At 50.2% G+C, this 12,260-nt stretch overlaps 9 protein-coding genes across 9 annotated transcripts; 3 read left to right on the top strand and 6 right to left on the bottom strand.

Moving 5' to 3' along the window:
* Position 1: 1 nt before the first annotated feature.
* SNOG_11914 (hypothetical protein) lies at positions 2 to 610 on the bottom strand (the record flags this gene model as incomplete). The annotated part of the gene is made up of 2 exons (XM_001802097.1): positions 2 to 454; positions 509 to 610. 2 exons carry the CDS (start codon positions 608 to 610, stop codon positions 2 to 4), a joined length of 555 nt encoding a protein of 184 aa, XP_001802149.1.
* A 279-nt stretch (positions 611 to 889) lies between these two features.
* Positions 890 to 1,557, bottom strand: SNOG_11913 (hypothetical protein; the record flags this gene model as incomplete). Its single annotated transcript, XM_001802096.1, has 2 exons — positions 890 to 943; positions 1,084 to 1,557. The coding sequence occupies 2 exons, from the start codon at positions 1,555 to 1,557 to the stop codon at positions 890 to 892; spliced, it is 528 nt and encodes a 175-aa protein (XP_001802148.1).
* A 1,902-nt stretch (positions 1,558 to 3,459) lies between these two features.
* SNOG_11912 (hypothetical protein) lies at positions 3,460 to 5,203 on the top strand (the record flags this gene model as incomplete). The annotated part of the gene is made up of 6 exons (XM_001802095.1): positions 3,460 to 3,589; positions 3,640 to 4,145; positions 4,207 to 4,396; positions 4,448 to 4,727; positions 4,778 to 4,986; positions 5,037 to 5,203. 6 exons carry the CDS (start codon positions 3,460 to 3,462, stop codon positions 5,201 to 5,203), a joined length of 1,482 nt encoding a protein of 493 aa, XP_001802147.1.
* A 141-nt stretch (positions 5,204 to 5,344) lies between these two features.
* On the bottom strand, positions 5,345 to 6,578 carry SNOG_11911 (hypothetical protein; the record flags this gene model as incomplete). The annotated part of the gene is made up of 2 exons (XM_001802094.1): positions 5,345 to 6,085; positions 6,135 to 6,578. 2 exons carry the CDS (start codon positions 6,576 to 6,578, stop codon positions 5,345 to 5,347), a joined length of 1,185 nt encoding a protein of 394 aa, XP_001802146.1.
* Positions 6,579 to 6,932: 354 nt separating this feature from the next.
* SNOG_11910 (hypothetical protein) lies at positions 6,933 to 7,068 on the bottom strand (the record flags this gene model as incomplete). The annotated part of the gene is made up of 2 exons (XM_001802093.1): positions 6,933 to 6,983; positions 7,015 to 7,068. 2 exons carry the CDS (start codon positions 7,066 to 7,068, stop codon positions 6,933 to 6,935), a joined length of 105 nt encoding a protein of 34 aa, XP_001802145.1.
* A 380-nt stretch (positions 7,069 to 7,448) lies between these two features.
* SNOG_11909 (hypothetical protein) lies at positions 7,449 to 8,051 on the top strand (the record flags this gene model as incomplete). The annotated part of the gene is made up of 1 exon (XM_001802092.1): positions 7,449 to 8,051. The coding sequence occupies one exon, from the start codon at positions 7,449 to 7,451 to the stop codon at positions 8,049 to 8,051; it is 603 nt and encodes a 200-aa protein (XP_001802144.1).
* A 137-nt stretch (positions 8,052 to 8,188) lies between these two features.
* SNOG_11908 (hypothetical protein) lies at positions 8,189 to 9,116 on the bottom strand (the record flags this gene model as incomplete). Its single annotated transcript, XM_001802091.1, has 2 exons — positions 8,189 to 8,518; positions 8,547 to 9,116. The coding sequence occupies 2 exons, from the start codon at positions 9,114 to 9,116 to the stop codon at positions 8,189 to 8,191; spliced, it is 900 nt and encodes a 299-aa protein (XP_001802143.1).
* A 902-nt stretch (positions 9,117 to 10,018) lies between these two features.
* On the bottom strand, positions 10,019 to 10,404 carry SNOG_11907 (hypothetical protein; the record flags this gene model as incomplete). Its single annotated transcript, XM_001802090.1, has 2 exons — positions 10,019 to 10,122; positions 10,173 to 10,404. 2 exons carry the CDS (start codon positions 10,402 to 10,404, stop codon positions 10,019 to 10,021), a joined length of 336 nt encoding a protein of 111 aa, XP_001802142.1.
* Positions 10,405 to 10,903: 499 nt separating this feature from the next.
* On the top strand, positions 10,904 to 12,248 carry SNOG_11906 (hypothetical protein; the record flags this gene model as incomplete). Its single annotated transcript, XM_001802089.1, has 4 exons — positions 10,904 to 11,072; positions 11,130 to 11,188; positions 11,239 to 11,837; positions 11,894 to 12,248. 4 exons carry the CDS (start codon positions 10,904 to 10,906, stop codon positions 12,018 to 12,020), a joined length of 954 nt encoding a protein of 317 aa, XP_001802141.1. The 3' UTR covers positions 12,021 to 12,248.
* Between the last annotated feature and the right edge of the window lie 12 nt (positions 12,249 to 12,260).

Below are 12,260 nucleotides of genomic sequence, written 5' to 3'. Positions count from 1 at the left end.
CTTACGGTGCGCTCCAAGCAGGATAAAGATAAGCGGTGGCAATATTTGTCGCGTTCGATACAGCTGTCGCCAGGGCGAGTGTGACCGCTCTTTTCGCTTTGGGTCGTGCAATGGTTGCTGAAACCCAAGGTAGGATCAACTGAAATGCGGAAAATGATCCCATAGCCTGCAAAAACATGGCAAAGTAGCGTGGACCAGTCTTATACGTCGTCATCGAAATGATCTGCCCAACGGCGGAGATCGCACAGGCCATGACGATATGGAAACAATGCTCTCCCGAGCGTCCCGAGTGCCACGAGTTCAGGACCGAGAACAAGAAAGCCAGGAAGTAGGGAGGAGCGGTGAGTAGAAGCGTTTCGACGCGAGGAAAGCCAAGCGTGTTGACAATGGAAGGGAAGAAGTAGGTAAAGCTCATTGATACAACGGCGCATGTCTGAATGAAGACAAGGAGTGGCTGTCAGGTTGTCAATAATAGTCACTGCGAAACTGAACACTAAGGAGTACTGACTACTTTCGGGTCAGAGAAGGCTTGCTTTAGTCCAACGAATACAGACTCTTTGACCTCGTCGGCGACTCCATCGTTCTCGCGGTTGAGACGCCACTGCGCCATTGCGGTCTCTTCGGACGACAGGAATGAAGTATTAGATGGATAATTTGGAAGAAGAAGATACCCTGCGAAGGCCATGATAATCGTAAGCGCCCCTTCAATAATGAATATCCATCGCCAGCTGTAAATGAAATGGTTAGTCTATTGTTACCAGAGACTCGAAATATTGAAGAAAGGAGACTCACGAAGGATAACCGCCAAGACCTTCCATTCCTTCTACGATACCTGCAGCAATCAGTCCACCAAATGCCGAGGACAGCGTATAACCGCTATAAAATGTTGCTATGCGGCTTGGTAGTTCTTTACGAGTGTACCAGCAGGAAAGAAAGAAGATGCCTGGCTTGATATTAGTCGGTTACAAAGCCAACCAGGTGCATAGCCAGATAGAGACTCACATCCGGGGAAATATGGTGCCTGATTCCCGGCAAGAACCTATTAGCGATCGTTATAAAAGCTTTAGTAGAGTAGCAACTTACCTCTGTCACACCAACCAAGAACCTCAAGGCGACCAGCCCAGCATGATTCTGCACAAATCCTGTGGCTCCTGAAACAATGCCCCATACGATCACAACAGTCGGCAGGTATAGGCGAGGCTTGAAAATGGAGAGAAGCATGTTTGATGGGATCATCATGGAGATATACCCGGCCCACAGCACCATGACAGCTGTTTGATACTGTATATCATCGATGCCGAGCGATGCTTCCAGGCCGCCGAGGCGCGCATTGGCAATAGCGTTTCGGTCGAGTACATTAAGCAAGAACAGGATGATCAGAACGGGAAGTGCACAAAAATCGATCTTGCGAACTAGCTTCTTCTCGAGTGCGATAAGTTGCTCTGGCGTGAGGTGGCGCAGGATTTCGGGTACGGCATTGTGCGCTTCGGCTGTGGCTTCTAGATGTTCGAAAGCGACTTCCTTCTCTTTCTCGACAGACGTTCTTTCGACCTCCATAATTGCGGATTGAGGATTGTTCCCTTCGAAAAGCGACCAAAGCTGTGAGGGCGTTGCAAGAGACTCCAATTAACACTGTGCGTCTACCCCACAAACCTGGAGGAACCTACGTCCTTATACTCCACTATACATACTCTGTACACACTAGGTCATGATGAGTATGCGTTGGCTTGACTACCTAGGTAGGTATGGACACTGTAACCCCGCAAATGAATACTGATTCATCCGGATAAGGTAACCCGATGTATGGTCACACAGGTATTATCGCCCCACTGTCGGGGACTTGGTCGAATAAGAAGAGACGAACTGTAACCGACACCGGACGTTCTTCAGTTGCCGATGGGCGCCGTTCCCAAGCTGCATATACCTGCATAACACTTGCAAACAAATGCGCTGCGTAGTTCGCCAGCAAACATTGTCAATGATTATGTGTGCGCTTAAAGGAGCTCAATTTGGAGTGAACATTCTGTCGGGAAGTCTTATACACGACATTCAATCCCACGGCAAGGCGTCAGGGCCACAATACTACGTCCTTTGACGTCTGATATCCTGACTACTTCCATTCGGCATCCATGCCCACTCGTATGCGATCTTTAGCAATTCGGTTAAAGCCCGCATCTCGTGCAACCCCTGACTCTAGTGCTGCCATATTATCGGAGTCTACCGGCCACTAGTCCTAGATCTTACTCAGTTAGGCTCCTAATTCATACCGAGAAACAGAAGCTTGTCAAGTCCTGCGACCCTGGCTGGTAAATCCATAATATCTTGTACCGAAACTCTACCACAGCGGTCCTACTTGGCCAGGCGATTTATATCGGACTGAGTAGCAGCAGATGCCACGTTCTATACTAGATTATGCGGCGAGCACAGCAGATGTCTCCACTGCTCATCCTCGATCAGAATCATACACTCGGTTCCGTTCAGCGGTTCGTACATCATGCCAGATGATGAAAGAACTTGCAGCAGCTGTGTACTTATCAGGTCGTAGGGCCAAGGCCTGAAATCTGATAGAACTGCATTGTGTGCACTCCATATCAAAATATTCGCACATCATCTTCTCGACACTGTAGGTCGTCTCCAACGTTGGTACTCGGCCTCGGCAATGGGCTTCGGAAATGGGCAGCGTAATTACGGTGATTTGTACGGATGGACTCAATGCGTAGACGACTCTCGCGCAAAGTAGGCGAGCGCGCATTGCGTCGAAGTTCGCCTGTATACCCAGATGAAAGGCCGGCGCAGCACCGAAGGACACCTGGGCACCAGCAAGACGAGGCCATGGAAGACCTAAGCAACTCCCGAATTTTTGGTAACCACAAGGCGAGACTGTACAACAGTCTGTCTTGACGAGTTGTACTCAGTTCAAAGACTGAGGATTCGAGGGGATTGGCGGCTCAATGTCGGTCAGGATGAGTGCATGTGCGCTTTGCGCATATCAGAGCAGCTTCTGTGCTGTAGGCTGAGCACAAAAACCAGCGGCACTGGTGATGAGGATGCGTATACTACTGTATGTCAGGAGGATACAATGTTACGAACGCGCGCGATGCCACGCCTTGCACTCGAAATTACTGAGCCATGCTCAAGTACGATGCGCAACCCCGGATGACCTTATACGGACGGACGCGCAATAGTGGAGCTTTGCTTTCGTGCGAATCATGACAGATTTGCGCAAGTATGAGTTGTCTGGATGCTGAGAGTGTTGGCATCGATCCTTTGCTGGTGGCTGGGCATTGTGTGCAAGCGACCGGACTTCTCGCCGACGCCCTCCGGCAAAAGGCTCGGTAGAAAGAGGAGCGAAGCGCTTGCACCAGCCAAACGACAGCCATTACCCATGTGAAGAATGATAGTGTATATGTCATCGTTGATTCGACACAATCGAGCCATATCTGAGAAACCTCGAGCGCCATGGCAAAGTTGAGTGTGGCCGTAGACGAAATCAAGAAGCATGCACAAGAAAGTGATTGTTGGATCGTCGTGAACGAAGTCGTGTGGGATATCACCGATTTCATACCCAGGCATCCTGGCGGTAATGAAAGTGAGCTAGAATTGACCTGTAGATTGATGCCATACTGACAACAACTATAGTAATTACCAAACACGCTGGCCTCGATGCTTCATCATCGTATAATTCCGTCCACTCACCAGACCTCATCTCGAAAACACTTGGACCAAGCAAGCGCAAGGGAACGGTCGACTTGGCAACCAATGTTGATGTACTCAAACCGCCACCAACGGAATCCGCACAGCCAGTATTGAAAATTGGAGCTAAGCCACCGTTATCAACGCTCATCAATAGCTATGACTTCGAAGCTGTCGCCGAGAAGACGTTGACCAAGAAAGCATGGGCGTTCTACTCTTCCGCCGCGACGAATCTGGTGACAAGAGATGCGAACAAAAGCATGTTTGACCGAATTTGGTTTCGTCCAAGATTGTTGAGAAACATCAGACACATTAACACTTCTACATCGATACTAGGCGAGAGTGTAAAGTTGCCGTTCTTTGTTAGTCCTGCAGCGATGGCAAAATTGGCGCACCCGGATGGAGAATTGGCGCTGGCACGAGGAGCCGAGAAGTTCGGAATCGCACAATGCGTAAGTAGGAGATGCGCCAATTTGAGCTTCTCTATAGAGAACACGATGCTAAAACTCTTAGATTTCCACCAATGCATCATACACAATGGCCGAGATCACGTCGAGTGTTTCACCAGGATCATTACCGTTTTTCTTCCAGCTTTACGTCAACAAACACAGATCTGCGTCAGAAAAGCTGCTCAAGGATGCGGAGAAGAATGGTATCAAAGGCGTGTGGTTCACCATTGACGGCCCGGTACAAGGGAAACGAGGTAAGCTTCACATTACCGAATCGCACAATACAGCTACTAAGCTCCCTACAGAAGGCGATGAACGTGTCAAGGTCGAGTCAGCAACATATGCCAAAGCAGCAATCAGCGGTGCGGCTGCAACGAATGACAGTAAAGGTGGAGGTTTAGGCCGGACCATGGGTACTTACATTGATGACACATTCAGCTGGGAAGATATCAAGTGGCTCCGCAAGTCTACTCAATTACCTATCGTGGCGAAGGGGGTACAGACCGCCGAAGATGCGGTGCTCGCTATGAAGTATGGTTTGGACGGCATCGTCATAACGAACCATGGAGGTCGTAATCTCGATACGTATGAGAGCCTTTTTCGCCCAGATCAAGCAACGTACTGATACCAACTAGGTCTCCTCCATCACTGCTTACTCTTCTCGAGATCCGGAAACATCATCCTGAGGTGTTCCGACACCTAGAAGTCTATATTGACTGCGGCATTCGGCGCGGTACGGACATTGTCAAAGCTCTGTGCCTGGGCGCAAAGGCAGTGGGAATGGGGCGACCATTTCTCTACTCGTTGACGTATGGTCAAGAAGGCGTCGAACACTTCATCGACAGTGAGCAAACAATTCACATTTACATTCTGATCTGCGCTAACTTCTTGTAGTCATGAAGGATGAGCTTGAGACAACGATGCGCCTCCTGGGCATCACAGACCTGTCACAATGCCATCCCAGGTATCTCAATATTGGTGACGTGGAGCACTTGATACCTAAATCTCTTGAGTCACCACTGCCAGAGATTCCGCAATCAACGCCCCGTTCGAAATTGTGACACTTTAATCTACATGTAGTTTATTCATTTCCAAATCTACTTGGCTTTATATGAGTGACGGCTTCCATGACAGCCTTTTGACGTCCGCTAAAAAGTGATAGTAGTGAGAAGCAATGTTCAAAATGAACCCGCATCTGCCGCTCACACATCCTTAAACTTCGTGTCCAGCGGTCCCTCATGTGGAGGGATTGGCTTTGGTCCTTCCACATAATCAAAGTGGCCAAAGTTATTCATGAATATGTTGTCTTCTGGTCCCCGCATTGCTGCGTTGGTATGACTCAGGAAGGAATGTGGAAAGCCCATCTCGAATCCATACGCATCATCAATTTCATGGATTTCTTCGGCGGTAAGGCGCAGACCCAGAGCCTTGATGTTCGACTGCAAGTGTGCGATTTTGCGTCCGCCAACAATGGGAAAGACATAGGGCGACTTGTGCATGACATAGGCAAGCGCAACGGAAGTGATGGGCGTGTCTGGCGACTTGGATATCGCGATCTTCTCGAGCACATCGGACACTTTGGCCTCGTTTCCAATAATGGATATCTTCATTTTCCGGCCGCCGCTCTCATTCGCTTCTCTCTGCGATTTCGTTTTGAACCCACCGCCACCAATCGCGCCCCAGGGTGCGAGAGCCATACCCTCGTCGAGCGCCATCGGTATGATTTCGCGTTCGAAAGAGCGATCGGCGGCAGACCAGCGACCCTGGTAGACTGAGAATTGTCGCAAACCGTGTTGTCGGGCGTAGCAATTTGCCTTGACTACGATCCACGCTGGGGTGTCGCTCACGCCGAGATATATGACTTTGCGGGACGTACATAGGTCATTGAGAGTGTGCATAAGCTCAGGAATCGATGTCGTCGAATCCCACATGTGGAGATAGTACTTTTCCTTGTTGTTAGTCGTGACAGCGACTCATCGGCGCTCAACTCACGATGTCGACGTAACTCGTCTTCAGGTGCTTCAGCGATCGGTCGAGTGATGTGTGAATATTCTTTGCACTATTACCAGCAAAGTTGGACTTGATAGCGGATGTTCCTTGCTTCTCGCGTTCGGTGATTTGCATGCCGGTGAACTTCGTCGCCACGACCATCTCGTCTCGCACGCCTCTTGCTTCCATCCACTCTCCAATCCATTCTTCGCTTTCTCCAAACTGGTAGTTCACGGCTGTGTCAATCCAGTTGCCGCCTTGCTCGTAGAAGCAGTCAAGGATCTCAAAAGCAGTTTCTTTTGAACACTCACCCAAAGACTCCTTCCATGCTGTCCCAAAATTCATCGCACCGAGCGCGAGAGGCGAAACACGAACTGCGGCGGACGGACTGAGCAAACGGTGTCGGCCCAACAAGGAGACGGGTTTGGTATTCACGATGAACGACATTTTGCTTGCAACAATGGAAGTGGAGAAATTAGAGGCAGTCAAGGGGGGAAAGCTCCGTTTTATAAGTGAGACCTCAATTGCTAATACCAGTGCAGACGGGAATTGTCCGTAGTCGCTATTGGTTGATTGCCTGTACAGTGCTGCAGTAATGAGCGCGACTTCTTTGAGCAAGGAGTGCGTTTGTGGATGGGCCCAATTAGTGTAAAGTGAGCGCATGCCAATGTCGTTACTTCCGTTAAAGCCGAGTCAGCAGGTTCGGAGTGTCTAGAGCAACTCCTATACGGCGGACATGTCATACTAAAACCGGTTTCATTGAGTAAGCACGAGGTGCTTTGAAGAAGCAGGTCTGTGGGACTATCCAGCTAGGAGAGGTGGAAATGTTGAGCTAGGCGGTGTCATGCCGAGCTATGGTGGTTAGCAGGCTACAATAACTGACATCGCAGCAATCGAGAGCATGCGATGTTCGTGGGACGGCATGCTTTCGAAACATGATGTTCGTTATGGTGTAGACGTCGAAACAAGAGTAAAAGGGTCCGACATCTTCATGTTCTGGCGAGCACGCTAAGCTACATTTAAAGGAACTGTGCTAGCGACGCCTGACATCATGTGCTCTATAGATCCTTGCTGTCATCATCGTTCATCACTACCATCATCGAGATGTGTACCTTGCATATCCGGATCATCGAGAAAATAACGATGACCATAGTATCCACCTCATCGAATTGTGATAAAATCCCATCTTCCACAATACTCAAACCATAGCAACACGCACAACTCCCGCATTGACACATTGACACATTGAGAAAAACTCGTGCATCTTAACATTTCTCTACACACTTGAGATCTCTCGCAATCAATTATCTTTTCAAAATGTCCTTCCTACTTTGCTCCACACGGGCATTCACGCCGCTCATATCCCGTGCATTCTCCACATCCCGCATCATGTCCGTCAGAATCGACTCCGCCTTCCTCAGCCAGATCACAGCCGCGGAAAAGTCTATTACAAATCAAGATGAGCCCGTAAAAGGCGGCCCAACCGCCGCCGCTCAATCACACGTCGGCCAGGAACTCACTTCCCAGATCTTGCACGACATCACCATGGGCGAGCGCAAGATCACCGGCAGCGATGGCCCAGTCCAGGGCGGGCCGACAAGTGTTGCGCAAAAAATCCTCACTGGCTCAGGCACCACATCTGGAGGTGCGAACAACAACAACTCTAATGGGCAACATACCGGTCGTCTCGACTCCAGCACCCTGAGCAAAATCACGGAGAAAGAGAAGGAGATCACCGGGGCGGATGGGCCGACGCCTGGTGGGCCGACGGCCAAGGCGCAGCAGCATGCGAATGAGCCGATTACGAGCCAGGCATTGCATGATATCACGGAGGGTGAGAAGAAGATTACGGGAGGGGAGAGGGTAAGGGGCGGGCCGACGAGTGCGGCGCAGAGTGAGTTGGGAAAGAGCAGGTCGTAAAAAGAGGATGTGCGTTATTATGTTATGTACGATATGTAAAAAAAACACGGATTGAGTGGAACTTATTATTGAAGCTTTACAATGACAGCGTTCCCCAATTAGACCTAATTGTACCGAGCGTTGAACAAACGTTTGCTTTAGGGGTTACCAATACATGTACTACACCAATGGCCATTAGTACCATCACACAAATAATTAGACACACGAGTCCATCGCATACTAATTAATCCCCGTGGCCCAAAAATCTCCTCCACCGACCAATTTCCAGGCAGAGATGTGGAGCGTCTCGAAAACTTTGGAGACAGGATGACGCTATTGCGTAGCTGTGCACCAGCTGGCGGCTTCATGTCACTCCAATCGAAGACAATTTTCCTGGGATTAATTTCGCGTTTGCTTGAGCCGTGGCACAGTCGGGCTTCCTCTCGGATGATGGTATCGTGGATGTGAGCTGCGTATGCGAGAATGTCCTGAAAAAATGAAAGGCAGCGTGCGCACGTTTGATAGATGGGCCAATGTTGGCAGATTATCTGCCCAAGTCTTGATGACTAGTGTGTCGATGTCGCTCGAAGTCATAGGCAGATGAGGGACGGGGCTCGCACAGTGCATGCGGTAGTAACCATCTCGTTGTTCGCACCAATCGGTGTAGTGCTCGTGGCCTATCGCGTTTGGTGGTTTGTATTGGCCGTGGTATGCGTTGACAAACATAGACTGTGGGAGTGAGACAATACCCAAGCGATGGTCGCCCAACAAACTCAACTGCGGGATGCGTATTCCACCGAATTGCCCATGTGATGCAAGTTTGCTATACGACGCTGAGAACTTTTCTTTCTCCTGGGGAGCCAAACGATTGTATGGACCAACATAGATCTCAGTTACCTCTGCGAAGATGGTCTTGCATGATGTGAGAAAGCCGATATAGTTCTTGATGTCCGGTTGCTTGATGTGCTGGTATACCATTTGCCGCAACTCATGAATGTTGATGAAATCCTCTGCGGCTTGAGTGCTTGACTCTAGAGCCATGTCCGCCAGGCCTAGGTCGAGTGGAGTATCTTCGATGGAAGACATGTGGGTAGAGATGTAGAAATCTTGTGTGAAGCGTGATGCAGAGTAGTTTGCGTAATGCTAATTGCTTCGATAGTGAGAATATTATGCCAACAATTTCACTTATATACCGCACTGCGCTGCACTGTGAGCATTCACTGTGGCTGTAGTCCGTCTGCCTACGTTATCAATAGCATTTCATCTCTGCATTGTGAAATGCATTTTCTTTGTTCAAATGGAACAGACGTTGTACGATTAGTCTCCAGAGACAACTTCTATATTCGCCCGTGGTTCTCGTGCAAAATCAACATAGACTTTGAGCCTTGAAGATAGCAAAAGCAAGTACTTCAGTGGAAGAACAGAGATGAAGCTTGCATGTTCGGACGCCCAAGTTGAAAGTGAAAACCTGTTAAGTTCGCCTGTGGCTTCTACATGCACCTGGGCAATCGGGAAATAGGTAGTACTTTAGGCTTGGGTAATACCAAAAGCAGGCGATCCGACAGAAAGATCCGACGTGATGTTTACTCGCGCCATGGGGCGATCTGCACCTGACTTCGCGATCTCCTTCCCCGCATCCCCACCGCAGCGATGGATAGATTGGGGATGTTGCATTTCTTTCCGAAGGGTTGATGGAAGGTGCGTGCTTCGTTAAGTGGGTCTTTGATCCTTCTTGTGTGGAACTCAGGAGGTCTTTTGTTTCTTTCACAGTGATTTGTGACTTGCCAGCTGTTAATCGATAGTGGTTCTCAAATAGTACATTGGTATTTTCCAAGTCGATGAGCCAAGATAATATCATCATGTCAGTGGCTTTGTCTGCGGCTGCTTCTCGGCAGCTTTCATATACACCCCCCGTAAAGGATACAATGCTCCCATGTCATATCCCAAACGCCAATGCTGTAAATCATGTGTAAATGCCATTCCGATGTCTATAGCGATGCCGCTGCCTCAACGGCTCCCGTCAATTTGAATGCTTTCGGGTTGGAGATGACAATTTCGACCGGGTACTGCCACTCCATCCACTTTGCCCATCCTGTTGTTGTCAGCATCAATTCTACATTCCAGTATCTCAACATGACGTACCCCAGTATGCGCATTTCCTGCCAAAGTATTTTCCAAGATATGGTACCAGTACCATGGTCAATAACAGCTCCATCTGCTGCAATGACTCTCTCCACTCTCTTTCGGCGTCTGAAACATATTCATCGTCGTCGGCTGAGGACGTTGTGGGGGAGGATGGCAGGGAGTCGATCTCGTCGGCGTCGGTAGAGCTCTCGGGAGGCTCCATGAAGCTCTCGCTGTTGCTCATGGACATGGCGCGGTCGGGTGAAGCTGAGGGATCAGGTGACAGGGCGCAGGGTAGGCGATCGCAGGTGCAGCTACCGTGAATGCATCGATGTGGTGAATTGGAGGCAGGAAGCGTGGATGCTAGTGAATGATGAAGCCGCGGTGGCTGCAGCCAATGAGAGAAGGTGGGGCTTAGCTCGCTTGCACGTGAGTGGTTCCGAAGTCTTGGCATCAATGACTGTTCCTAGTTCGACTCACAACTCACAAAAGACGGGTGACTACCTCAACGACGCACCACACCGCGACATATTCCTACACTCGCCCTGACACCTGACAATCGCTGGATCATACACGACCTCACTGGGAACGCCCAAAACACACGAAACCGCAATCATGGCTGATTCCGTACGTCATTCCGAGCCCCACGTTGAAGTTCGAAATACATTGTCTCAACCCAGAAATGTCTCTGAGCTGCAAAACAACGCCACCACTTCTCTCACACCCACTCGAAGAATACCCTCGCTAACATGTCCGACTCACAGGCCGATTCCGCCGAGCGCAAGCCCCGTAAGTCTGTCGCATTCTCCGAGGGCGCCACCATCGTAGACAGCGATGGCCAAGTCACCGAGTCCAAGGAAGTGAACGGTGGTAAGTCCAGCGCGGAACGTCACTCTCGTGATGCTTCTCCGTCTACGGGTGAATACGCCGGGCGCGAACAGAAAGCGCCACATGGGCTGACAGGTGAGGTTATAGGCGACGCAGACAAGGAGGTTGAGGAAGTCACCGACATGTTCGCCGACCTCGCGAAGAAGGTGTGTACCACATCCCGCAAAATATTGGGCGCATCGCTGACAGGCCGCAGAAGAAGAAGAAGTCCTCCAAGAAGAAGGAGGAGGGTGACGAGGAAGCCGGAGAGGACGACTTCGCCGCGCTCAAGAAAAAGAAGAAGTCCAGCAAGAAGAAGGTCGAGGACGACTTCGAGGCCAAACTTGCTGCTGCCGGTGGCGAGAAGGCTGAGGGTGAAGAGGACGCCGCCCCCGCCGAGCCAGAAGTACAGGAGGGCGACATGATCAAGGGCACCGGCATCTGGCAGCACGACGCCACCACACCCATCACATACAACCTGCTGCTGAACCGCTTCTTCACACTCCTCCACTCGACACATCCCGACCTTGCGAGCACGGGAATGAAGAGCTACAAAATCCCACCGCCCCAGTGTCTGCGTGAAGGCAATAAGAAGACCATCTTCGCCAACATTGCCGAGATCTGCAAGCGAATGAAGCGTACCGAGGAGCACGTCACACAATTCTTGTTCGCTGAGTTGGGTACCTCCGGCTCCGTCGCTGGTGACCGTAAGCTCGTCATTAAGGGTCGTTTCCAGCAGAAGCAGATCGAGAACGTCCTGCGGCGGTACATTGTCGAGTACGTCACCTGCAAGACGTGCCGGTCGCCCGACACAGAGTAAGTCCTGACATGCCTTGTGTCCAACTTGACTTGAAATGCTAACAAACGAAAAGTCTCTCCAAGGGTGAGAACCGTCTCAACTTCGTCACCTGCAACAGCTGCGGATCGAGACGTTCGGTCCAGGCCATCAAGACTGGTTTCTCGGCCCAGATCGGCAAGCGAAGAAGGCAGGTCGGTTAAGCTGGTCTTCTTACGCGCTCCACGATATGTCATGTCATGTATGGGGGCGCTTTTTCTGGGATGGGGCCTTCGTCGGGCGCTACAAACTTTACTGTATGTTTGTGTGCGCATGAACAAGACGGAAAGCCATGATCATGAGCTACATCACCTGTACGCTAGAAAAGCATTCGATGTCTCGATAGATACGAAAGTGATTTAGAAGTTCTATCATTCTTCTAACGGATGATCAACCGCAGGATT

This window comes from Parastagonospora nodorum, assembly GCF_000146915.1.
Source record: "Parastagonospora nodorum SN15 chromosome Unknown scaffold_20, whole genome shotgun sequence".
Lineage (NCBI taxonomy): Eukaryota > Fungi > Ascomycota > Dothideomycetes > Pleosporales > Phaeosphaeriaceae > Parastagonospora > Parastagonospora nodorum.
This window is presented reverse-complemented; position numbering and strand designations above follow the sequence as displayed.